General features: G+C 35.4%; 1 protein-coding gene across 9 annotated transcripts in view; it reads left to right on the plus strand.

Moving 5' to 3' along the window:
* The window catches only part of DMXL1 (Dmx like 1), an 86958-nt gene that overhangs the window by 37667 nt on the left and 22874 nt on the right, over positions 1–26417 (plus strand). For 6 of the 9 annotated variants that reach the window (XM_068423790.1, XM_068423792.1, XM_068423791.1 and 3 more), the window contains 15 exons: positions 1386–1502; positions 2788–3012; positions 3667–5364; positions 5941–6051; positions 7384–7553; positions 8720–8817; positions 9530–9695; positions 10097–10349; positions 11813–12906; positions 13165–13356; positions 14634–14710; positions 14884–15011; positions 16823–17071; positions 17462–17575; positions 25991–26154. In XM_068423790.1, coding sequence (XP_068279891.1) covers positions 1386–1502; positions 2788–3012; positions 3667–5364; positions 5941–6051; positions 7384–7553; positions 8720–8817; positions 9530–9695; positions 10097–10349; positions 11813–12906; positions 13165–13356; positions 14634–14710; positions 14884–15011; positions 16823–17071; positions 17462–17575; positions 25991–26154 — 4856 coding nt within the window. The remainder of the gene's footprint in view (positions 1–1385; positions 1503–2787; positions 3013–3666; positions 5365–5940; positions 6052–7383; positions 7554–8719; positions 8818–9529; positions 9696–10096; positions 10350–11812; positions 12907–13164; positions 13357–14633; positions 14711–14883; positions 15012–16822; positions 17072–17461; positions 17576–25990; positions 26155–26417) is intronic. The other 3 variants (XM_068423796.1, XM_068423798.1, XM_068423793.1) reach the window with 2 other exon arrangements.

A 26417-nucleotide genomic window follows, 5' to 3' on the forward strand; every position in this document is an offset into this window, starting at 1 on the left:
AAAAATTTATTTTGTTAGAAGAAAAGGGAGGCACCTAGGAAATATTACCTGGACTGTACATATGTAGTAATCAGTTCTGAATTAGCTGTTTCTAGTTGAGAAAGAGGTTTGGAGTAATGGAGATAATTATGAAAATGTCGATCCAACTCTCAGTAGAGGTCAAAAAACACAAATGGGGTGTTGAAAATTAAGAACAAAAAAGAGAACAAAAAGCAGTGTTACTCTGCAGCATGAATTCCTTGTGCATTTGCATCTTGAGTGTGATATACAGAAAGGACACTAAAAGAAATATGGAAGCTATTTAATCATAGAAAAGGGCAACTGTATACATCTGTATGTGTTCTGTAGGTCTATATGGATTGCTGCAATGTAAGAAATTGGGCTAAATGGACCCTTTGAAAAACTGTAAATTAGAAGTGTATCACTTGCATACATTATAGTTTGAAAATATTCTCTAATACTTTAAAGCTCTTTCATTTTAAAAACCCCTACTCTTTCCTCTTTAATAAAGCGTATAAGTATTTAGCTCATTTTATTTTTAAAAAAACAGATTCACTTGCGTTTTTCTACAGTACCATAAGCAACCAGTGTCAAACCCACAGGGCAAATACAGTTTATTCTTGATCGTGTGTTATGTAGATGCACACATAAAGAAAGGTTGGAGGAATCACGGAGGAAAGATAGGCACTAAAGTAACTATTCCTCCTTGGTCCTAATGGGTTTACTTTGGTGCTAAGGAAAGAGAATGGCTGCGTGGACCCTCCAGAAATGGGCTCCTACTGATATTACAAATCATGTCGTCTTTTCCTGAGCTGAAACTATAGCAAATAATTTCTTAGGAAGAAGCATTGTACCTCTCGTGCATTCCAGACTGTATAGACAGTCTGGCTGGGTTGTGATAGATGAGCCTGTCCACTAGACCAGGCTGTGGCTTTCCCAGCTGTTGACATGGCATTTCTTCTCTGGATGTAGCTTCTGTGCTTTTTATGCATTAAAGGCCAAACCTCTGTCTAGTTCATTGTCTTAACTGTTACAGTTGCCAGTAACAGCTAAGAAACTGTAAAAGACAAGTATGTAAAAGACAAACGTGTAGAGCTGAGAGTACGTTCCGAGATTTAACCTTAAACACAGCAAATTCAGGCAAATATGATGTCCTCTCTAAAAGAAAACACTGACAGTTCTTCCTGTATGTACCTATAATTGTAGTGGTTATTGCTTGTGATAAAATATTGAGAAAACTAATGTAACAGAGTTGGATGTAGTCAGACCATTGCATTTCAGTATTAGTTCATGACAGCTTAATCTGATAATTTGCTAGCCAGCAGAATTTAGTTCTGCTTTCAGGTGAATAACGCCTAAGATCTTCCTGTTCTGAATTTCATCAGGAAACCAGCAGTATGGATTCTCTGAAAAATTCTACTTAATAGTAATAGAGTATACTCAAAACCATTCATTACTACATATGTGGCACTTACATTTGAAGTCAGTTCCTGTCTCAATAGGTAAGCCCTCTTTCTTGTAGTTTTCTGTTTAAAAAAAAGTCACTATGTCATTAATATATCTGCTATTCAATGTAGTCTAAATTTTATTTGGCTTTTCGAAAAGAATCTTCAATTCTTCGATTACAAGGTTTCATCACAACGCATTCTTTCTTGATTACTTAATCTTCAGAATGCTGAAGCTTTTGAGTTCACAGTGAGCCCAAAGTTTGGTATTTTTTGTGCGTTCTAAGAGCAAATACAGTTATCTGGTTTTAACACAGCCTAACAGCTTAGATGCTTTGCTTCTCAGAAGTTTTTGTTGTGCAATTTTTGAGTTTACATGTAAGTTCTAAATTGGACTGTAGTCTGAAACACATAAACATCAGAGATACTAATTGTTCATAATTGTAATTGTAAGTTCTGAAATCTCTTGGTTCTCTTTCAGAGTACCAAACTACCACAAAAACTACAAAACTTTTAAAGTAAGCTAAGATATACTTTAGTAGTTTTCTGTTAACATTTAAAGATTTTAAGAAAACAACCTGGTATTCATCACGTACCAGAGGAATCTGTTATAATGCATGTTTCTGTCATTTAAACCAAATTGGTATTTGTCTTACTGTTGCTTTCAAAGACAGAATTTCTTCAGTTATTCTGAGTTATTGCAATTAGTTTATAAGTTAGTGAGAAGACTAAAGATCCAAATTTTCTGATCTACTTATATGATGAGAACATAACTGATAAGTCTTTTCAACCAGCCTATTGGCAATTTTCATGTTCCAAATCCATCAAATTCATACTTCAGCTGTTGAGTATTATTAAAAAAAAAGTAATGAAGTGTTCATATAGCATAATGGCCAAGATCCTACATTTCAAGCAAATAGTAACAAAACCTTTCTCAGAAATATCTTTCCCCAATTTGTAAGGTAAGACATGGAGGTCCTCATTTAATTTTCTCTAGTTGCAGGTATTTTGTGCTTCATGAAGTCTTAGTTTCCATGGATAACCACATACATACCTCTTTTGTCTGCAGTTTTGGTGTTTCTGGTTACAATTTGGTTGTTTTCAGAATGAAGAGTTTAAAGCTATAACCTCTTAGCAGGTCTAGAATTTCAGAAGTATTTAATCTGAGGTGTGCTAGCATTTCTCTTTAAATGTGAATGTGGCAATACATTTCATTAAAATTAAAGTAAAATTTTAAGTCATGTTTTATCTGTCTTTTTGGAACTTTTAAGGTGAGTAGAATTACTTCTTAAGTTAAAAGAAATCATTGACTTTTGTAAATTAACAATGCAAAATTTTTTAGATGAAAAGATAGATTCAGATACACTGGAAGCAGCAACACAAACAGAAGAATTGTATTCTTCACCAGATCCAGAGAAGATCCAATCACCTTTCACTCAAAAGTATCAGGCCTGTAGAGCAAACCTTCAGAGCAGCAGCTGGCTTACTCTGTCTTCCAAAATGGTGTATAGTCAAGAGCTGAATTTGCCAGAAGGAGTAGAGATAATAAGTGTAAAGCCATCAGCAGGTTTGTAATTTTTTTAAAGACTAAAATAAGGGATCCTTGCCTTTCTGACTTTGGTCTTAAAATATTAAAAAAAAAAAAAAAAAAAAAAAAAGTAAAATGCCTGTAGGTGGATCCAAAAGGTTTGCTAAAACTTGGTCCTCTGGCTTTTTGTCTCGATCCTGGAACTAATATTAAAATAAAGCTTTTATTTAAGCTATAATATTTATTGAATTCCAGATTCTTGCAATAAAAGGAATTATAAAACACAAATTTGGGTTTGCAGTCATTCATGAAATTTTTTTGTAGGATCTATACTTAAATTTTAAGGCTTCTGTCAGTAGTCTTTCCATAAATATTTTATAAAGATTTTTTAGATTTCTGAATGGGAAATGTTTGTTTGATGGGAGAGATGATAGATATTAATATTCAGGTTTAAATCATATAATTTGACTCCTCTCTAGACCATGAAATGGAAACAAATGGTAAAATGCTTTCATAGCATTTTTGTCATGTTGTCTGCTTTGTGAGACCCTGCAAACAACCCTCTTCATGAGGAAGTGCTAGTATTTTTTTATTTCAGAATAATAAAATGATAATTGAATAAAAATGTCTTTTACTTTTTTGCTTGCTTTTTAATAATTTCCCCCAGTAAAAGTGTGTTTTATTTAATTTTAGGACATCTGAGTTCTTCTTCCATATATCCTGTTTGTCGTGCACCATATCTGCTGGCTACTTCATGCTCTGATGGGAAAGTTCGGTTCTGGAGATGCAGAGTTACCACTGAATCATCATCTTCTTCCATGCCAGAATACAGTGCACGTAGTGATGTTACATATGTATGGGAAGAATGGCCATTATTGATTGAGGATGGACTTCTTAGTAGTAGTGCTATTAATGTTCCAGGAAGGCCAACTGAAGTTAGCTGTGCCCACACGAACAGATTAGCTGTAGCATACAAGCAGGTAACATCTAAAAATAGTCATCTTTCTCAAGATTTTGTAATGCACGTTAGTATTTTTGAATGTGAATCTACAGGGGGTTCTTCTTGGATTCTAGAACAGACTCTTCATTTAGATGAGACAGGCACCATGTTAGATTCTGGTGTTGGTATTGATAGTGATTTAGTGGCATATAACCAACAAGACATTTCTCTGTCTCATTGTGGGAATATTATGCCCAGCACTAAGCACTTGGTACACTTAGATTGGATGTCTAGGGAAGATGGTTCACATATTCTAACAGTGGGAATTGGATCAAAACTTTATATGTTTGGTCAGCTCTCTGGGAAAATGCAAGAACAAAATGGTAAGGAGATTGTAGCAATATCCCATAGTGGCAGTACAAAGGCTACAACCCTTTCTAGGTTTGTTCTGCTGCGTTCTGTCAACTTGGTTTCATCTGTAGAGGGGTCACCTCCTTTTCCGGTCTCCTTGTCTTGGGTGCGCGATGGCATTCTTGTAGTTGGAATGGATTGTGAAATGCATGTTTATTCCCAGTGGCAATCTCCTTCCAAGCAGGAACTACTTAGCACAGATTCCTACAGTGGAAGTACACTGTGTATAACTAGCTTAATGAAACAAAGCCAGTCAGCCACCTCAGGTCTGCATCCACCAAAGCGAACCTTGACCAGATCTATGACCAGCCTTGCACAGAAACTTAGTGGGAAAAGATCTGCCTGTGATCTGTCTACAGAAATGGAAGATTCTGGTCTTTTTGAAGCAGCTCATACATTATCTCCCACTTTACCTCAGTACCATCCATATCAACTGTTGGAACTTATGGATCTTGGTAAAGTACGTAGAGCAAAAGCCATTCTGTCCCATCTGGTGAAGTGCATTGCTGGAGAAGTTGTTGCTATAAATGAATCTGAACCTAATCATGATAAGAGGCTCAGATCTCTGACCATCAGTACTAGTGGAAGTACTACAAGAGATCCCAAAACATTCAGCAAAACTGAGACTACAGACTATATCGAAATAGACTCTGTTCCACCATTGCCTTTGTATGCTCTGCTTGCTGCGGATGATGATTCATCTCATTCCTGTTCAGAGAGGTCTAATAATCAAAGCAGTCAAAATAAAAAAGATAGGCCCAATGACAATTATGAAGATCTCTTTCAAAATACTGTTATAAGCACAGATGAACTTGTTACATTTGATGCAGATGAAGACAGTTCGAAACCAAAAGTCATCGATCTTTCTCAATATAGCCCAGCTTACTTTGGACCAGAGCATGCTCAAGTTCTTTCTCGTCACTTGCTTCATTCAAGCTTGCCAGGTCTCACTAGGATGGAGCAAATGTCATTGATGGCCTTGGCAGATACTATTGCTACTACCAGTACTGACATTGGAGAAAGCAGAGACAGAAATCAGGGTAAGCTGTCTCTTCCAAGTTAAGTGTACTACTGTGCTTCTCAACCTTTTTTGGGAGTTTTTTCCTATTTTGAAATATTTCTGTGGCTTATGAAAGCACATCATAGTTTTGTTTCATAATATAGCCTGTATTATTTACTGTGCCCTCAGAGTATTTACTGTTTAACTAAAGTGTCAAGACTTCAGACTTTCATAAAATAAAATTTTGTATTGCTACCTGTTCATGCTGGTGTTAGTCCATCAGTCCACATACCGTAATTGTTTCTAATTCACTTTTGAAGAGACAGCTTTCTTAATAGCCAATGTTTGCACTATGTAGAGAAAATGAGAAAGAAATTGATGGATTTTTTTTATATGATAACACTTTTTCTATTTCTTGCATTAAGAACAAATAGCTTAAAACTTCTTATATTTGAAATTTTCCTCTTTCCTTGAAGAGAAGAATTATGAATTAAGCCATTATATTTATGATTTTAAAGCATTAGCCACAGAATTGCAAAGTATTTCTCCTGTTAAGACACGCAATAGCTACTTTTAGTAGTTTCTCTAAAGTGTGTATAAAAATATTTAATTCCAGGTGGAGAAACTCTTGATGAGTGTGGTTTAAAATTTTTATTGGCTGTTCGGCTTCACACATTTCTAACAACTTCACTTCCTCCTGTACATCGAGCTCAACTGCTTCACCAAGGTAACTGATGTGTTTTCTTAGATGAGGTGAATCTTAGTGATGTAGCTGTACATATGATTGCTGTGCTGTTGACATGCCTCTGCAGAGTCAATGAGTTATTTTGTTTTGTTTTGTTTTAAAAAAAATATTGTTCAATATGAGTGTATGTTGGAGCAGAAAACGTCTGTTTTATTTTAGGTAGATGTCTTGGAACTGAAGTGCTTTTTATTTCCTAACATTTTTTTAGTTTTAATTTTTTTCTGTTTCCCCAAAAGAAATGGCTTTTCTGTACTTCTAGTACCATGTTGTTCCAATGGCCTTCTGCAGGAATAATGCAGTAGAAAATAGAGTATGTATTTACTTAGTATTTTAATACATATTTGGAAAAAAACCTCTTACAATCTACTCAGACTTTAAATGTTTTTTCATATGCTTACTGTAATTATCCAATGAACTATTTCAGATAGTTTTCTTTGGTATAGTTTTAAGTAGTTCCAACCTGATATTGCAGATGATAGAACGAGACAGATTTGATTAGGCCTAATCAAATCCAAAGGACTGGCTATGATTGCTTCTTTACCCTTTCATTAGTCATCATGACAGTTGATGGCATTACCAATCTCACGGCTTGTCACCCGTCAGCTGCATCAGAGATTGGAATTTGCCAGGACTGCCACAACAGAGTACTGTTGAGTTAGCTCTTTGATGGAATACTTTGAGATGCTTCTGCTGAGCTCAGAAATTGGTGAGAGTAAGAAGTGCCTCCAAGGCATCCGCAGAGGTGCAGTTGAGTGTGCCTCTGTGCAAAGAAGCATCTCCTGGCCCACACTAGAGTTGCAGTTATCCATAGCCAGCTATGCTGCTGCTTAGTAATTGCTATCTTCCTCATGTGATCTTTGTTTCTTCCATTTTTTTTTCTGTCTGTTCTCAAACCTGTTTTCTACTGTGATTATCTGAAACTTTGCTTTTTCTCATCCAAATCAAAATAGTGAACCTATGTTTCAAAACTTTGAAAAGTTTAATGAGTATGTTGGACTTTGTATCATGGCTAATCTTAATGCCACCCACTGTAAGCATAATTTGAGCTTCAGTCAATAACTCTGTTCATTGCAAACTTACATAAAGAGTTTGCAGGTAAAAAATGTTTTCATCTGTATGAGCTTTCTTTACTATTTGATATGCAGTGTTTACAAATATTCTTAAATTTATGTTGTCTCATCAGCAGTGCACTTAGGAATCCAAAATAAATATTTTGACCTTCTTCCCTTCTCCCTTTCCCACCCCCTTGACTTCAGAATAGGGATTATTTTATTAGTGAATCTCTTTTTTTTTTTTTAATGGCTTAATATATAGGCTTATCTTCTAGTCATTTTGCCTGGGCGTTTCATTCAGTAGCGGAAGAAGAATTACTGAGCATGCTCCCTGCAGTGCAGAAAGGAGATCCAACATGGTCAGAACTCAGAGCTATGGGTATAGGATGGTGGGTTCGAAATATCCATAGCCTGCGGAAATGCATAGAAAAGGTAAACATAGCCTTCTGAAACAAAATGACCAAACTTTTTTCAAACAGCTGTCCCCTGGTGTTTACCTTCTATATATGTGGTTTTAAATTTTTAGATATGTTCAGTGTTTCCGAATGTTTTGTGCTGTAATTTTTGTAAATATAGTTTATTATATGAATAGGAACTTCTGTATTTAACTTTTTTTTTTAGTAATTCAGGTGTCAAATTCCAGTGTGAAGTACATTTTGGGCTTTTAGATACTCCATTTTGAAGGTGGCAGTGTACAGTGCTTGTTGTGGATGCTCAAGATACAGACTGAGCATATAGTTGTCTTTTATAGTAAAACTAGGAGACAAGTTAGAGAAACATATCAGGAATGGGGTCAACTAAGAAATTGTATGTCTGTCTTGCAAATGGATACATTTGCATGACAACAAAACCTTCTATTGTTTTATTTTGGCTTTGTGAGTTTTTTTGGGGGGAATATGTATTTTAATCATCACACATGCAGCAGTAAGCCTAACCTCATTATCACTTGTTTTAAGCTCTTGGAAAAGCCAAGTGTTTTGAGCTAGAAAATGACACGCACAAGATACTTTGACTACAAAGCACAAAGTGGTCAAGTGCATGTCTCTACTTCTACTTTTCAATCTTCAGCAGTTAATCATCACTTTATGGAACTTACCTGCTTTGCATTATAAATTTCCATGTATTCTGGGCCTGCATTTAAGGTTACCTTACATGGATCTTGGACTATTCTTCCTGCCATTTACCTTTTTCCTTTCCAAACTCCAAAAGTAATTTCCAGTGAACAACTTTTCTCCTGTTGTGACTGGTCCCAGCCTGTTCTTCAAGACTCCATCTGTCCTTTGATAACCAGAGCAACTGATAAATTAATTTTGTTATGACTTCAGGAACTGATTTCAGATGTAGGCATTGCCATTTGATCTGCCAAAAAGCTTCTAGAACTAGAAAAGCATTAGCTATATGATACCAAACTAAAACAAGGGTGTTGAAGCTGTGATATCTTCATGGGTTCTCATGTCAGACCCATAGTGAGAGGAGTGATCCTATATTAAAGAGAACTTCTAAGCACTATGGGGCATGGGATACCAGAAGCAACAAGAATCCCATTTAAGATTTATTTAAATTATGATTGTTTTTTTGCTGTTGAACTGTCTTCACAGGTGGCTAAAGCAGCCTTTCAGCGCAACAATGATCCACTTGATGCTGCCATTTTTTACCTGGCAATGAAAAAGAAGGCTGTGATCTGGGGATTATACAGGTAGGAGACATGCAGGCTCTTACATGGAGTTTCGTGTGTGGTATAATTTTGGGGAAAAAAGTTGAATGTGATGGTAGTCCAAAAGAAGCACGAATATTACCATTGAAAGCTGAGATTTGATTTCTAAATTAGTCACAACATTGAATGGGTGGGTAGTTTTTAAGCTGCTTGTATTTATTGAGGTAATTTAGTTGCTGTTTCTGAAGGCAGATGCTTCAAGTTTTAGTCTCAAATCTACTGTTAAAGTTCTATAACTGCTTAATTCTGATTTACGTTTGAGGACTACCTGTGTAGTGTGTGGAATGACATGGCTATCTTTTAGAAAAGTGTTTGTTGTTATAACTTTTACCTTAAGTTCAGAGGACTTAAGTCTGTCTTTCAGACTGTTTCATAATGCAATGTTCAATGTTGCAAACTTTTTTAAAAGTAGTTTACCTTGTCACTTACTTTTAGGAGCTCACCTGGGCAAATGACCTTTTCTGTATTTGTGTCAGGTTAACTGAAAATACCATTAGTTTATGTATTTACTGAAGTTTTTGTTATATTTAAATATGAAGCCTCCTGTGCTACCAGTGTGGTGAGAGCCTTTGCATTTGCTAATGCAAATATCTGTGTAAAATTCTACTGGCATCTGAAGAAATGAAGAGCCATAATGCATCTAGTAAAATATATAATAATAATAATATCTTTATCAATGATGTTCAATATGCAGGTCCCAAAAAGATACTAAAATGACACAGTTTTTTGGAAACAACTTTACTGAGGACAGATGGCGTAAAGCAGCATTAAAGAATGCATTTTCTTTGCTTGGCAAACAGCGTTTTGAACATTCTGCAGCATTTTTCTTGTTGGCAGGACACTTAAAAGATGCAGTGGAGGTAATAAAATAATGAACTTTTTTATGTTTAACACTCTCATATTTTCCCAAACTTACAAACCCAAACTTACAAATATATTGAATGTGACTTGCATTTTGCATTAGTGTGACCCCTGAAGATTGATTTGTTTGTGCTCTTTCCCTCCCTGCATTCCCCACTCCAAATTAATGACAAATACAAATCCTTGATCTTTACATTTTAATTCTGTTTAGCTCTCATATAAGTGATAGTAAAAAGTCCCCTGGTTAATTTTCTGCATAGTTCCTGCTAACTTTTTGTGGAATTATTAAACCTACTTATATCAATCTGAACAGATGCATGACACTTCCTGTCTTGTGATCATTTTAACCAGAGGAGAAATTATAATGTTTGGTCTTGTGAATATATATCTTTTCAATTAGGTCTGCCTTGAAAAACTGAATGACATTCAATTGGCTCTTGTAATATCAAGGCTTTATGAGTCGGAGTTTGAAGTGTCTAGCACTTATAAATCTGTACTACAGAAGAGAATTTTGGGAGGTGTGTTTCCTGGAAAGGAGAGCTCAGGAAACATGCACTGTGACCCTTTTCTGCGAAGTATGGCTTACTGGATTTTGGAAGACTATAGCAAGGCTCTTGATACTTTGATTAAACATTCTGCTGAAGATGAAGGAGGTAAGAATGAGTATCTTGCCTGTTAGGCAAGTTTGTGAATATTAGGATATTTAAGTATGTGAATATCAGGATAATGAGAATGACCCTGAAGTGATGCAGCTGTTTTTCCAGCAGCAGCTTGAAGATGAAAAGACAAATTAACTTCATTAGTTAATTTCACTCCATCCAACCTAAAAAAAATTTCTGGTTGCACAGTTACATAGCAGAGTCTGGAAGGTACAGTATGTTGTAGCTTTTAGTCCTTGGGAAGAATGGTTGACCACAATGATAAACTGCCATAGAAAAGATTCTGATATTTACTATGATACAAGGAGGCCCACATGATGCCTGAAATAGCATGTAATTCTCCTGAAGTGGTTCTTTTCCCTGTTCACTTTCTAGCTTTATAGGCTGCCTAAGAATCAATTATGTTACCTAAAGTTAATATTCTCAAGGAAGTTAAATATTTCAAGTCCCTAGCAGTTAGCATGCTAGCTGGTTTCAGTCATGGCTACTGGGACAAACTTGATGGGAATAAATGAAGACTTGAATCTCCAGAGCTGTGTAATTCATTTTAAAATAACTGATTTCAGTAGAAGTTACATGCCTCAGGGAATTTTTGAGCAAATGAGGGATATAGTGTTCAGTTGTTTCTGTCTTGGTCACATCCTCCTGTGTAAAATCATTTTTAAATGTTACTAATTCTTTAATCAGTTCAGTGGCTTGTTTGTGGTGTTTTGTTTTATTTTCTTGCTTAAAAGGTGCTCTTTATGTACCTTTTCATATTATCTATAGTTAGTTGTGCCATAACTCCTGATAGAGGAAACAGTGAAGGTCTATCTCAGCTAACCCAGACTCTTTGAAAGCTGTGTGAATTGTCCTATGCTAATGTTCATACCTTTTCAGCGTTTTTTGTGTTGTGGTTTTGGACGTGAAAATAAAATGTGTAGGAGCTGCACTGCTATATAATTCATTTATTTGTATGTAATACTGATATCAGTATATGTAAATGTTACGGATTTCCTAGTTTTATTACACGTTGCATTTTCGTTAAGAGGTAGACAAAATTAAAAATATGCAAAATTTTAGAAAATACTTTTTTTTTAAGTAAAAATCTTTAGTAAGGTGTAACATTTTACTGTCATTTAGTGATGGAGACTTCAGAAATCTAAACTGAACAGGAACATGGTCGTCTTTGACTGCAGTAAAACTGGTTTGACTGCAAGGAAAAGAAATTCCAGCTGTTTTAAATTAAAAGTCTTACCTGCTCTCCCACTCAAGCTTCTCTTTTTAGTAGTTATTAGGTTTGTCAGTGTCCTCCCTCCCATGATAAAGGTGCAAATGAAGGTGAAAAGGGGGGTGCAATGAAGTAAACGGTAGGATGAATATTAAGACCTAATAGCCTTCTGATGAACTTAGAACTTTGCAGATAGATTATTTCATACAGAATGGTAGATTTTCCTCATGATGCAATATCTTTTCAGATGAAGGAGACGGCTCATCAAGTTGTAACCCTGCAGTGTTTAACTTTTATAACTACTTAAGAACACATCCTCTCTTGTTGAGACGTCATTTTGGCTCTTCTGATACATCTTCCACACACATTTGCCTAACAGTAGAAAACGGATTAGCTGACAAAATCAACCTAGGCGAAAGACGGCTGTTTTTCACCACTGCATATGCTCATCTAAAGGCTGGTTGTCCTATGTTGGCTTTAGAAGTGTTATCAAAGATGCCCAAAGTTGTCAAGAGGTCAAAGTCATTCTGTAGATCCCCTAGTTTAATGGATACTAGTAAAGACTTCTCACCATCTTCTCCAGTTAAAGAGCTGGAAAGAAAAGAGCAATCTTCCAGTGTTGATTGGTCACAGCCAGTACTGAATGGTCTAGGTTCATCTTCAGATTGTTCATCAGGAAGACATTCAAGTTCAAATCTTTCTTTTGACTGGAGCCAGCCAAGTGTGGTATTCCAAGATGAGCACTGGAAGCTACAGTCAGACAGTGATCAAAGTGATGAGAGTGAAGATTCTTCCCTGGTAATGAAAGAGCTAAAACCTCTGAAGAAGACTGAAAAATTATATGAAACAAGTTCTAGCTACACAGAATCTTTTAGTGTAGTTGATGACAAAGATATTCTAAGTCCATCAGAAGATGTAATTTCAGCACAGCTGAAGTTTAGAGCGTGCCTGAAAATTCTTACTGTAGAGCTTCGTACACTCTCCACTGGTTATGAGGTGGATGGTGGGAAGTTGAGGTATCAGCTTTATCAGTGGCTTGAAAGAGAAGTGGTAGCTCTTCAAAAGACCTGTGATTATAGTGTTGAAGTAGAAGAGATACAATCAGGAGGAATTAGTGTGATGCCAGAGGAAGCTACATTACATGAAAACACTGAAGACTTAGCTGACCAGCAAAAATATATGCTACAGAAAGATGACTTTCAGAAAAGATGTGAATGGCTTCTGAAATACCAGTCTCTCCTAAGAATGTTCCTTAGTTACTGTATACTTCATGGTTCACATGGTGGAGGTTTGGCGTCTGTCCGAATGGAATTAATTCTGCTATTGCAGGAATCTCAGCAGGTATGTGGTGGAGCTTAGTTTGTGTTTTTTCTGCCTCAGGTTTCTTGTAGATTTTTTTGAATGCTTTATGTTATTGTTGAACTTTTCCTATTATAGCATGCACCTGTTTTATAATAAATGTAACTGTTTTTAACATCTTTTCTGTAGGTTATGGGTTTTTTGTTGTTTAGAATCCCCTTCCCCTCTTTCAAAAGTTCTTCTGTTCCCTTTAGGAAGCTGTACTATTACTTTGTGTGTGTGTTTCTTGCTTGTTTTTAGGAGCAGTCAATACATATACCTTCCAGCCCTCTACCAGAGCAAAGCTCCATCCCTCTCCTATTTGCTTGCACAGCTAGTGCCAAAACAGTGGTGGCTAATCCGTTGCTACATCTCGGTAATTTAACTCATGATATATTACATGCTGTAATAAACCTGGATTCACCACCTCATCCAGATACTCAGAACAACAAGGTGTGCATTTTTTTTATAGTTTTTTGGGTTTGTTGTTGTTGTCATTGTGCAGTTTGAAGTCATGAATCCTTCTCTGACAGCATGAAAATTTTCTAATGTGCCAACCTGTGACAAGTAATAAAACTGTGGAACATAAGTATTTTCTGTAATACTTATCTTGGGCTAAAATAATGTTCACTGATTATTACCTGTTGTTGAGGTGCTGAGGATCTGGTTCAACAAGCTGAAGTAGATTGGCCTCTCTCAGGACTGGATATTTGTCCAAAGTGACATCTGTTATGGAAATGTTGTACTGCACTGCGTGTCACATTTATCTTTATGACAATATTATCATTACTTTTGTTATATTAATGGGAAACTCTGCATTTTGGTCCTAGACCTAAGTACAGTTAAATTTTGAAGTGTAAAAACTGATTGTCAGCAAAATGCAGTAAACTCAGACTTTTGTGAAACAGTATATATACAGTATATACAGTAAAATGTAGTCTAGTTTTTTAAGTTATGTTCCTCTAAGTTTTCTTCTGTATTTAACCTTGGACTGGAAACCCAACTTAAAGTATTAGGCTAAATCTTTCCCGAAGTTTTGTATGTATTGGGTTTCAACCCGTGTTTACCTTTACCTAGGGATTTCTAGACAACACTCAAGAGATTGCTCAGTTCCTAGTCTGTGCTTCATTTCAGAGGGAACAGGCAAATAAGTATAAACTCATTTTTTAACTGAACCTTTTTGATTAACAGATTCTCTAGCTCTTTACATAAGTGAGTTTTGTGATACATTAAGGAAAGTATCAGCTATGATAAAAATAGCAATCAGTGTGATACTGAGTAAATCATGTGTGTGTCTGAGAGCCACACAAGAATTGATCAAAAACTAAGCTTATATTTTCATTATAATTTTCATTCTGAAGCAAAGCCTTTGTATTCTGAGCCAGCATATTGCCCATTGTCTTACGGTGTAATCACTTATGACTGTTGTATAGAGGTTTAATATGTTGCTGTTTCTTAATCGAAAACATTGCAGCTAGAGCTGATCTGTGATTGTCGGCTGGTGGGGTGAGTTAGTACTTTCCCAACCCTTTCATTGCAAAGTGAATTGATTTATCTGAAATGAATTCTGAAGAGAAGGTGGCTTTGTAAGTTACTTTTGCCATTAGTGCTTGTACCGTCCGTATTCAGTGCTTGTTCCAGTGTTACAAATCTGTATGCATGAAAGGCTATGATACTAACCATTGTTCATCTTCGGTGTAATATGTTCTATAAAACTTTTTATCTTACAGATATATGTAATGCATTCCTTAGCAGCGTCACTCTCTGCTTGCATCTACCAATGTCTTTGTGATGGCCACAGCTACAGGTAAAGGTCTATGAAAAGCATTTTTTAGAGAATGGTCAATACACTGTCTCACTGTAGTGATAGTATAATAGATAGTGCACCAGAATTCAGTGCTCACACCTGCCTGTATCTTGAATAGTTTTAAACATAACTTTTTTTTTATAAATATGACATCCCACTTTTCTGTTTCACAGCTCATTTCAAGCAAATCAATTCACTGGAACAGTGTATCAGACAGTGTTATTAACTCAGCGACATTCTCTAAGAACAACAAGCTTAGAAGAAACAGTGACTCCCAATACCTCACCTCCTCAGTGGCCAGGTATCTAGAGTTGATTTGTTTCTTTCCTCTTAAGGAAAACTTAATTGTCTGGATCCACTGTAAGTGCATGTAGCTATGCTCTGAACTTTCTAGTAGTTATTTGTGACAGCTGTGTGCTAAAAGTAAGTTCTTATCTTAATATAATATATATATATATATATCATCTTCATTTTTCAAAAGCTGTAAGCTAGTAGTTCTGGTTATTCACTAAGTCAAGTTGATTTATATTGCTTTCTCTTCCTAAAAAATGTTAGTGGGGGCTCTAGTAAAGGGAAAGTAGGTTGAAGTGTTGTCCTGCTTGCTCCTTCTGCAGGCACCATTATTCTACTTACTTATTCTTGAAAAGAACTTGAGAGGCTATCTTAGTTTGTGCTCCATCTCAGAATGATTGTAGCTTATATACTGCTTTTGAACTAACTTGAAACTCTTGAAAATGAGAAGTTTATAATGAATTATGTTTTTCTGTAGCTCTAATACCCATGTAGGACTTCTGGTAATTCTTAACCCATGCTGGGATCTATGCTAATGAAGCTTCACTGGTTACATTAGAGGGAGTGTAAGCTATGTAATATATGTCTGTATGAGCTTCAGTTTACAGCACTAACTTTAATGTAACCGTGACCAAGAAATATGCTTTCATATTATGGGATTTGTTTTTTCAATAAGAAAATTTCACATTAAAAAAATCTTTTGGAGAACCTTAAGCAGTCTTTGTGTTTGGTGCTGTACTCTTTTTTTTCTTTTCCGCAAAACGTTCTGTCACTGTATCTACAGATTTTAGAGAGAAATCCAATTGTCATCAGTTTTCTCCTTATTTCATTAGTTGCAGAGTTAAATTTCTATGAATGAGACAAGGGATTGTTAGCAGTTGTGCTTATAGGTAACATTACCTTGAACTGATTTGTCTGGGTTTTTTAATAGCTTCACGTGCTTTATGTGCAAATGGGAGAGCATGACCCAAAGTAGAATTCTTTGGCCACTGCTATTTGTATTTTCGCTTATGTGCACAAAGCGACACAGTCAGAGCCACATCTGAAACTCTACAACTTTTTGTGGGAGCATAAAAACACTGCAAGTTGTTTAGTACTTGGGTGAAAGAACACTTGTCTGACAATGCATAGTTCAAGTTGATGCCCGTGATTTTTGGTTGGTTTTACCACTGAAAGTGAGAATATAGCATTGCAACTTAGTGTTATGCTGGAGTTATAAACCTAACTGGTGAAACAAGCACCACAGGAAAGTCAATGAGCAGATTAGTATTTTTATTTTAAGTATAAGATTTGAATGCTATGTATTGAATATACTGTGAGGTACTGGATGAAAAGTAGAGAATAAAGAGCTAACCCTTTGCTGAAAGAATTGAGGAGCCAGAAAAGAGAGCTTGATACATGTGGGGAAGAAAGATTCATGTAAGTAATGTAACTAAATGTTGTATCATAGAGTTTCAGTACCAGGGAACTGAATTAAAGCTGCCAGTGTTTTATTTAAGATATATCCTAAAATTTGAGTGCTTTTTTTGTGATTTTTTTTTTTTTTTTTCCCTCTTATTCTTGAAAAGTTGCTATGTATTTCTTTAACTGTTAGCTTTTCAGCTTCATGTTTTGGACTATAGTAAACTGTTAAAAATAAATAGCATGCCACTTTCTCCTGGAGTTTTCAATTTCCTCTAAAACTTAGAATTTTTCTACCCTAGAAGGTACTAAATAATGTAGTTTGCCAGTCAGAATACCCATGATAATTCAGAGTATGTTCACCTGCACATATATGCTTTTTCTTTTTTTTTTTCTTTTTTTTTTTTTTTTAATGAACAGGAATAACAGCTCTAATACGTCTCTTGAATTCTGCTGGTGAAGAAGCCCAGCCAGGTCTCACAGTTTTACTTTGTGAAATTCTAACTGCAGTCTATCTGAGTCTGTTCATCCATGGCCTAGCAACACATTCTAGCAATGAGTTGTATAGAATTATGGCTCATCCACTTAACAACAAAATGTGGTCTGCTGTCTTTGGGGGAGGAGCTCATACACCCAGCAGAGGACAACTGCAATTAAAGACAAAATCTGGTTAGTGCTATTGTTTTACTTAGATTGGTCTTCTGGGTTTTTTAAGAAAATTATGTGACTGCTGAAAGCTTAAGAGTAATTTCTTTAAATAGTTCTTGTTCAGTAAGAACTGAATATGGTTTTAGATCTGCAAAGAAAAACAAGGGTCTAAAATTATTGACATAGTTACTGTGTAGAAGAGAGTAGGAAGCAGAGGTGAATGTTATTGAAATAAGGTTTCCAAGTAGCACAACTCCTCTAATGTGAGGACGTTAAGTTCACCTTAAAGAGAAAATTTTCAGTACTATTAAAGCCTTATTTTTAATGTTAATTTTAAAGCTTTTCAGTTCTCTCATAACAGGAATATATTCCCATTTTACAAATACAGTATGTTTTCTCTCTCTTTGGCAGGTAGGCACTTCCCAATGCCTAGCCCACATCAGGTAGTAGTGTTCTCCATGGAATGCGTGGGGTTCTCCAAATCCCTTACTGCCTTCAGTACTCATAGTCCTACCAAATCTTCAGGCAAGATACTAGATTTAGTACTAGGCCTCTACATGCAGTTTGCTATGTGTGATTTTTTTTTTTGCATATGTAGAAAGAAAAACTTCTGTTTGCAAGCCATGACATCAAAATTTAAACTGAAGTTTTGTAATTAAAGCAGCAGTTGAACTGGGCCTTTCTAAAAAAAGAAAATTGGCAGTGCTAGTGTATTCTTACTACACTTCATTTGAAATCAATATTAAATATAAAATTACTTTGACCATGGTTTGAAAGGATCAGAAGTGTTTCATATCTTTGTTGGAGAGCTGCTTGTTTTGCTTTTTGAATATAAGCATTATTATGCATGTGGATTTCTAAGTGTTTATTTTAGACATTACAAAGAAAAGGTGTCTTGTTGATATTTAATTTTGATAGTCTGAGAACCCTTTAGGAAAGCAAACAACCTTCAAGTTTTAAATTCAGATGACTATAAATTATCCTGAAGGCCGGAATGAATTCTGTAATGTTTTTTTTGGTACAGATTTGTGCTTTGTAATTTAGTTGGACTTCTAGAAAACCAAGAGCAACAATTCTACAGATTATAGAAATTTTTAAAAGGAAGATTTTGTAATGATAAATTTACTTAAAGTATGGTGACTTTGTACATCACATCTGAATATATATAAAAATTAAAATTTAACTATATAATTTCTATTATTATATTGTTATTATTGCTGTTAGATGTTTGTTACCTATAAAAATGTCTTACCTTGCATTTAAGGAAAACTGAAAATATAGTGTATTTAAATACAGACTTTTGTCAGACCTTTAGAAAAGTATTTTCAGAGTAGAGTTCTTTAATCAAAAGTGAGTTCCTGTTCTAGATCTGATCTGTTTTTTCTGTGGTATTGAATAAATATTTCTCATTATCATTTTGTTAAGGTAAATATATTTGCCATATCAGAATTGTTGGAAGGCGTGACTGGCTTTTGTTGGCAATTCTAAGTTTTCTAGGTGTTGGTAACTGTATACTGAAATGTGTTAATGCTGCTGCTACTACTGTTTTAAAATAATAATTGTTTTTACATTGAAATGTATTCTGAAATGTTTACTAAATGCCTGTCTACTGCATGTTTTTCTTAAAAATGAATGCTGGTGTCTGATCGCAGAATTAGTAAAACTTGCTGGAAGAATCAAGCTGAAACTGAAAATGTAAGGGAAGAAGGGACCTTTTTAAATACTAATTTGTAGGGATAATCAAACACTGGAAAAGGGGCCTAGAGGGATTGTGGAGTCTCTGTCTTTGGAGTTATTCAAAACTTGAACAAACAAGGCCATCACCTAAGTTAGCCCTGTTCTGAGCAAGGGGTTGGACCAGGTTGCTTGCAACCTATGTAATTCTAGGATTCTGTAGGTCTTTTATTTTAAATGCGTGTTTATCTAGAGCAAATTTGGGGGAAAGAATTTTGGAGAAACATCTTTCTTTGTCGCTTTAAATAAAAAAAAAAAGGAAGAAAGGAAAGAAATAGACCCCCAGTGAAGCAGAGGAGTTGGATTAAAATCAGCTATATTTTTATGCCTTTACTGTCATCTCTTTTTCTTCTGACACCTGGAAATAAACACTGAGAAGTGATTGGAATGCTTGTTCCAGTCAACTACGGCACGTTCTTCCATAATATGATTTAGACTTTGTACAGCTTCACATTTTGTTATGCATAACTGGACTCTTTTCTCTTACATTTATTTTTAGAATTTTGTGAAACATTTTCACTCTTAAATAGAGATCAAAAGCCAAAAATTCTTAACACTAAAAATTCTAATACAATAACAGTATATGTCCTGCATGTCTTTTCCTCCTTGCCCCCCCACCCCAATCCTTTAGCACTTTATCTGAATGTGGATGTTGATCTCCAAGTTTCAAATTTGTTTTAAGAGATTGTAGTATTATGTACAGTGTTGGCCAATAAAGTGATGTAATTTCCCTTTCTGCTCTTCACTTTAGTTGACTTGAGCATATAATAGCTTTGGATATAAGATTTTGGCTATAAAATTTCTCTTAAATAAAGATGATCTTTCTTTTAGACACAAACTAAAAAACAGGAGCCAAAAAATAGTTCCTGGTAGTCTTGTAAAATCCTGACATCTGTTAGCAACTAGTTTCTGTGAAAAACTGTTATTTCATTGCCTCTTTCACAGTAAAAATCAGACAAAGCATAGCAGTTTGAATGCTTTTTAGAGCTGCCTGACATGTTATACTTTCCAGACATGTTTTTTCTTTTTGCAGTTGCAGCAAATGATTTTGACAAACTGGGTTAGCATTTGAGAATTTACATTATGTCTTAAATTTGTTGGATATGTTTTGTTTTCAAAGAGGCGATTAGCATCTGAAAAATAACCTTAGTGTTGACTATAGTAGATCTTTTCAGAATCATATTTACCATGTAGTTTCTATTCAAAACTGCCTCAGAAAACTGTTTTGTAACTGAAGTCTATATCGAGGTGGTGAATTCTCTATAATCCAGAGCGTTCTTAAGGAAAAGTTTAAATTTTGTTTTAACAGTTAGAAATCCATAATTTCATTTAATATATTCAATTATTCCATGCTTGGAATAATCTAATAAAAATAAATGCAAAACTGCTTCCTAAACTTGACTATTTTACAAGTATACTGTATAGACTTAAAGTTGTCGTCTTGGATTTCAGATGTAGAAAATCAGAAATCTGATAATACTTGACGAGTTATTTTTCTCTGCTGATTATCCTGACTTTCCAAGCAGTTGAAGTTTTAACACAAAGGCTATGTCTGAGTACTTTGGTAGGGGGGAGTTATAAACTGTCAGTTCTGTGATGAGTTTTGTCTAACATGCCAGAGGTTTTGAGAAACAGATGCTTTGATAATGATGTGCACATAAAATTTATCCATAGGATGTGCTGCCCTGCTGTCAGTCATATGCATGTATTTATCTTGATAGATCCTCTGAATTAATTTGTAGCTTTCGCTTGCTGTCCGCAAACCATTATTCATGACCTCCTAGAAAACATACTACAATTACAGATTTTATAAATGTCTGACTTAGAGTAACAGAGCATCTAAGCAGAATAATTTAGTGTTTGGCCAAGTTTTGCTTAGGCAATTGTAAATTAAAAACAAACCCATAGAACTCTTGCATTTATCTGCTTGCTGTGCCTATTGTGAGGTAGGTTTCATCCAGAATCTAAAACAAAACAACAAAAACATTAGTAGTGCTTCAGACTAGAAACTTTGTGCTTCAGACTAGATCCTACAGTGCTATATATCTGCTACTGAATTTCACCAGCAAATCAGAAACTACAGTGAAAAGTCTTCATATTTAGACTTTATCTCCATGAATGGCTTAATCTCAGAATAAGTAAAAGGATACAGATTCCTAAAGTTTTAAAGCCTTCCAGGTTGTGTAAGGACTGACAACAGCCATGCCAAACTGCTCCTTTTTAATGCAGAATGCCCTGCAAAATTGTTAGTAATGGAAACTTTGACATCAATGTGAGAATAATTGCCTTGAATTTTGTCCCCCTGTACTCAGCACTGGTAAGGCCACACCTTGAATACTGTGTTTAGTTTTGGACTCCTCACTACAAGAAAGACATTGAGGTGCTGGAGAGAGTCCAAAGAAGAGCAGTGAAGCTGGTAAAGGGTCTAGAGAACATGTCTTATGAGGAGTGGCTGAGGGAACCGGGGTTGTTTAGCCTGGAAAAAAGGAGGCTCAGGGGAGACCTTATTGCTGTATACAAGTACCTGAAAGGAGTTTGTAGCGAGGAGAGAGTGTTAGTCTTTTCTCCCAGGTGACAAGTGATAGAGCGAGAGGAAACAGCCTCAAGTTGCGCCAGGGGAGGTTTAGATTGGACATCAGGAAAAATTTCTTCACAGAAAGGGTTATCAAGCATTGGAACAGGCTGCCCAGGGAAGTGGTGGAGTCGCCGTGGTATTTAAAAGACAAGTAGATGTAGTGCTTAGGGATATTGTTTAGGGATATTGTTTAGTGGTGGACTTGGTAGTGTTAGGTTAATGGTTGGACTTGATCTTAAAGGTCCTTTCCAACCAAGACGATTCTGTGAATTCCAGCTCAGAATTAGAGACTGCAATGTTGGACTTGTTTTCTTATGGTACTTCGGAGTACTGAGTACTTAATTACTTGTGTGGCCTTTCTATTCTATATTAAAGTCTTTTGTCTTCTCACTATTACTATATTGTTCTTGGTTAAGTCAGCCATTAAAACGGATGAGGAGTTTCACCTGAAGTGGCTGCACTGTGAATGTTGGAGTTATTTTGGCTCAGTAGAAGAGGCCTTAGATGGTCAGAACAGGAAATGTCAACAAAGTTTGTGTATGCTAGCAAGTATTTTGTTGTGCTTATCTAATTTTTTGAGAGTTTTCCATTCTGTTTTATTGAAATGCCCACAATGTAGCTAATGTCTTCAGAAACATCTGGAAGTTTAATATATATAGTTGCTTTGAGCTTTTCAGTGAATCACTGCTCATTAAATGGTACATAAATACAACAAAGAATTTACAGTCTTGTGTACATGTAGCGGTCAAACTGCAGCTTATGGAACTTAATTGCAGTTGCTACTGTTGAGTGCTAATTCATTAAATTCATCACCTTGGCCACATGAGCTATTGCCCATGAGTAAGCAGAGTATCACGTTGAAAACTTCAGGAGTTGTAACCTTGCAAAATGCAAATTCTTTTTAGGTTTGGAGTCGAAATGTCCAGCATTGTAGACTTTCACCAGGCTGCTGTTTCTGTTAGTTGGCTTTCATAGCTTCCCCAAGAATTACAGAAATCTGTGCAGGGCTTTACACTTGCCAAAATGATGTGAGGTGTGATTCAAAATCAGTATTTCTTTGTCATGTTGCTGTCATTCCACTATGTTCTGAGTTTCAGCAGTGCTGATATTTGTTGATGCCTGCAATCAAGGATAATGCTTTTGTAAGAGGAGGACTTCATAATTTTACAGCTCTTACTGGAGGCTTAAATTCTTCATAGGGTGTTGGGGCGTTGATGCTTCATGCCTGCACACAGTGTTCAACAAAACACAGTAACTCTGACTTGCGTTTTATTTTTTTTGGGAAATGGAAAGAGATCTGCCTTTTAGCCCTTCTTGGAAAGGTGGAAGGGAGGTGATGTGGGCTACAAGACTTTTGAACATCGTTGCGTGTGTTAGATCTTGGCAGAAATCGAAGCGTTTTCCTTGTCTGAAATATTCCAATAATCTGGGAAAATAACATCAATTTTACATATGTCTTAAAAGTAAAATGGGACCAAAGATAAATGTTTTGAATGTAAGAAACATGTAAAAGAGTTTTAACTAGAAGTATATAAGAAATTTGAAAGGTAATGTAACTGGTGATCTGAAATCCCAAACGAAAAAGTCAGATATTTAATGAATTTGTTAATTTATTTAAAGATTTTTAGAATGCAAAAAAAAAAGTTGGCATTAGTAGTATGTATTTCAAACCACCTAGATGGTTGTACTTTAATTTGCCTTAAATATTGAATTCTTCTCCAATGGCTAGCCTGAAGTATTCTTAAAAATACAAAGAATGATCCAACACAATGGAAAAAAGAACTGTTTTAAAGTAAAGCATTTGCTTTCTGAATTGTGCTTAGAAAAACAACCTGCAAGCATATACTTGATTATTTCTGTATCATGCAACACTTGCTCCTTATATTATGCCTAGTGAATTTTCTTTTTAAGCAATTGCTAAAAATTCATACAGTGATGCATGTGCATGCTGTTTCTTAGCTGATGAGCTTTAAATAATGAAATGAAAACGCATTGTACTGCAGCTATTATATTTGTGACTTTTAGTACAGGTAAGTGGATTTCAAATAATTTCCCTAACAGGGGAAAAAAAAACTATGATACAGTATAGTAGTGCAACACAGACTGTTAAAATATCCCGGTTTCAAGATGAAAGATGATATGTTGTCTTCAGCTTTTATTAGATTCTCTATATAAATTATTTATAGTTCAGCTGGTTGTAGTGGTAATGGTCATCTTCATATGTGGTCAAAAACATTTTTGAAAATCCTTGGAAAAACATGTTTTTTCCTAGTTCAGAAGTGACCAGAAATTATGAAAAAATTCCATCAGCCACTGTGAATACAGAGAATTTGACCATTTGAAAAAAAAAAAAAAAAAAATCATAGTTGTGAGGTATGGAAAAAAACAAAGTGTTTTGCTTTTTTTTTTTAAATCACCTTAATTCTTACCTCCTTCAGGGTTTATAGTTCACTCAGTTTGTTACGAGCATGTAAGTCTTATATGTGGATTATAACTGTTCTTAAATGAGCGCTGCTCTTCTTTTGTCCAGAGTGTTAGAACTTCTGTTTTCGAGGGATTGGAGTACCCATTAGAGTCTTGAAGGAAATAGTCTTTCAAGCATCCATCAAGACTCAAAAGTCTTCTGGGGATAAAACATGTACACAAAAAAAAATACGGGTATATGAAATACTTCTTCCTAGTAGTTCACTCTAGGCATACATAGGGATGCTGGCTCTTTTTGTGCCACCCCCAGCATTAACAGGAGAAAGTAATTTCAGAAGCTTCAGTGGAAGTTAGTTTTGTGGGCCCTTGGTAGCAGAAGGGAATAAGGAAAGTTAAAACAATAAAGCACCCATTTGCATTCGTGATGTTCGTATTAGTTCATCCTTGCAACCAGTCTGGCCCAACATGTGGTGCTCAAACTCAGTTACAGGGATGTCTAATCTCCAGGTCAGCTCTTTTAGCCCAGATTTGCTTTCCTGGAGCCTATTTATTACTGCTGTTACATCAGCAAAAGACTGAAATCATAAGGCAACCCATATTCCCCTTTACTTAAGAGGTGTTTGGATGAGATCTGTTATGACTAGCTGCCTGGTCTCATTATTGCTCCATGCAAAACAAAAAACCCACTTAATTAAGCAAGTAACAACCGAAAATTTTTTCTATACTGCCTTTTTTTTTTTTCCCCACGTAAAAAAAAAAAAAAGGAGTGGGGTGGAGTGGAACTTAAGTTTGTGTTCTGTGATTCGTTTGGGTGATGTTCCAGTTTCAAACCTTAGCTGGAAAAGGGAGACTTTGAAATGCTTAAGAAAAAAGTAAATGTCCAGTACTTGGTTAAATAAGTGTTGAAAGTTTTGGGGACTTCAAAAGGCAGTTCAAAAAAATCTACTCTCTTTTTATCTTAATGTTTTAGCTTTCTATGTTTTAGTTAAGTTTTGAACACATTCAATTGTTTCACTATAGAAATTAATCTCCATGTGTTACGTGTATGTACTTGAAAATACAAAACAAACTTTACCATCAAGTAGAAAGTGGATTCAAGTCCATTTTGTCTGTAAGGAAGATGAATGAAGGCCACCATGTTGTGTCAAATCTCCAAATATGATTCCCTTTCTCCCTCGTCCCTTCCACTTCAGAAGTATTCTGGAGAGCCAGAATGCTAACTTACTGCTCAGGTACAGTGACAATTGATATGATTCCTCCTCTACTAACAGGCTATATTCACCTACCGAGAACTGGAATGATTTCAGGTTATTGGATGGTTATGTGAGCCTCTTTTTAAGTAAGCCGTTACTTTTTCCATACTTGTGAAGTTGATACCTCTCGATTAAGAAGAAAATAAGGGATCTGAAATGAGGCTTGCTTGTTCATTCATTTGTGATACAACTGCATTAAGATATTTGTGATAGCTTGGATAAGCTGTTTCCTTGAGTATTGTAATCATCAAGAATGTAATTCAAATAGCTGTCTTGTAGACACTTCTTATTCTGAAAAAAGTCAATGTTGGGGGAAGTGAGAGGACCCCTCAACTCCTAGGAGTTAGAGTATTATTACAAATAATCAGTTCTTCCCTGTTTAATAAGTATATATCAGATTGTATTAGTTAAAATGAGATATTTTCTATTTGCTGGAGAAATATATTAACAGGACTTATGGATTTATCAGAATTGTACTGTTTAAAAAAAAGTACAGACCTCCTCTGGAAGGAGACACAGAGTTAAAACTTGGGGTAGGAATGGCAAGTTTAGATGTTTGCACTATATATCCTGAAAGACAAGACTCTTAAGTTGTCTTAAAAAACAAGCATAATCAGTATTCAGTGGTGCTTATTTTTCATCTTTTAAACAGATGCTCTTAGGAGCATCTAAATAGAAGCTCTTAGGAACAGAACTTCTAATGCAATGTACTCTATTATTCTATATTCCTTGTGCTGGGGTTTTTGCCCTTCTGGACTTCTAGTTATGTATTAGTTTTGCATATTTGAAGATTAACATTCTTTATGCTTATTTGCTACAGAAATGTTAATATAGAATTCTGAAAACTTGTAATGAGGAGGACTTTTACTTTCTATTATAAATCCATTTATTAAAAGCAGTAGGGAGGTGGAGCAGCCAATTTAAAGCAATATACTGTATTTTCTTCCTCACTAGATGATGGAGAGAAACAGCAGAAACATTACAGGCTTTCATCAAAAACCTGTCCAAAAGAGAGTTCTCAGTTGCCTTCATCGCCATTGGTAGACCAAGAATCTCCATCTTACAATGAAAGATTTATTCCTCCTGAGCTTAGCATCTGGGATTATTTCATTGCAAAGGTAATTTTTCGCTATTATAACAGTTAAATATTTTCTATCACCTCTGGAATGGTAATTTTTTCCTTCTTAGTCTTTATTCTAGGTACCGATTTAGATGTCTGATTTTATTACTCATATTTAGCTTTTTCTGAAACACTGACTATAGGTATACTTGAAACAACTTTCTTAAAAACTGTTGTTACGAAATTAATTTGTTTTCGGAAATTAATTTGTTTTCAGATAATGGTATGAACAAAACGTGTTGCTTTTTACAGCTGCAGAGT

The sequence above is a fragment of the Nyctibius grandis genome, chromosome Z (assembly GCF_013368605.1).
Source record: "Nyctibius grandis isolate bNycGra1 chromosome Z, bNycGra1.pri, whole genome shotgun sequence".
In the NCBI taxonomy this organism is placed as follows: domain Eukaryota; kingdom Metazoa; phylum Chordata; class Aves; order Nyctibiiformes; family Nyctibiidae; genus Nyctibius; species Nyctibius grandis.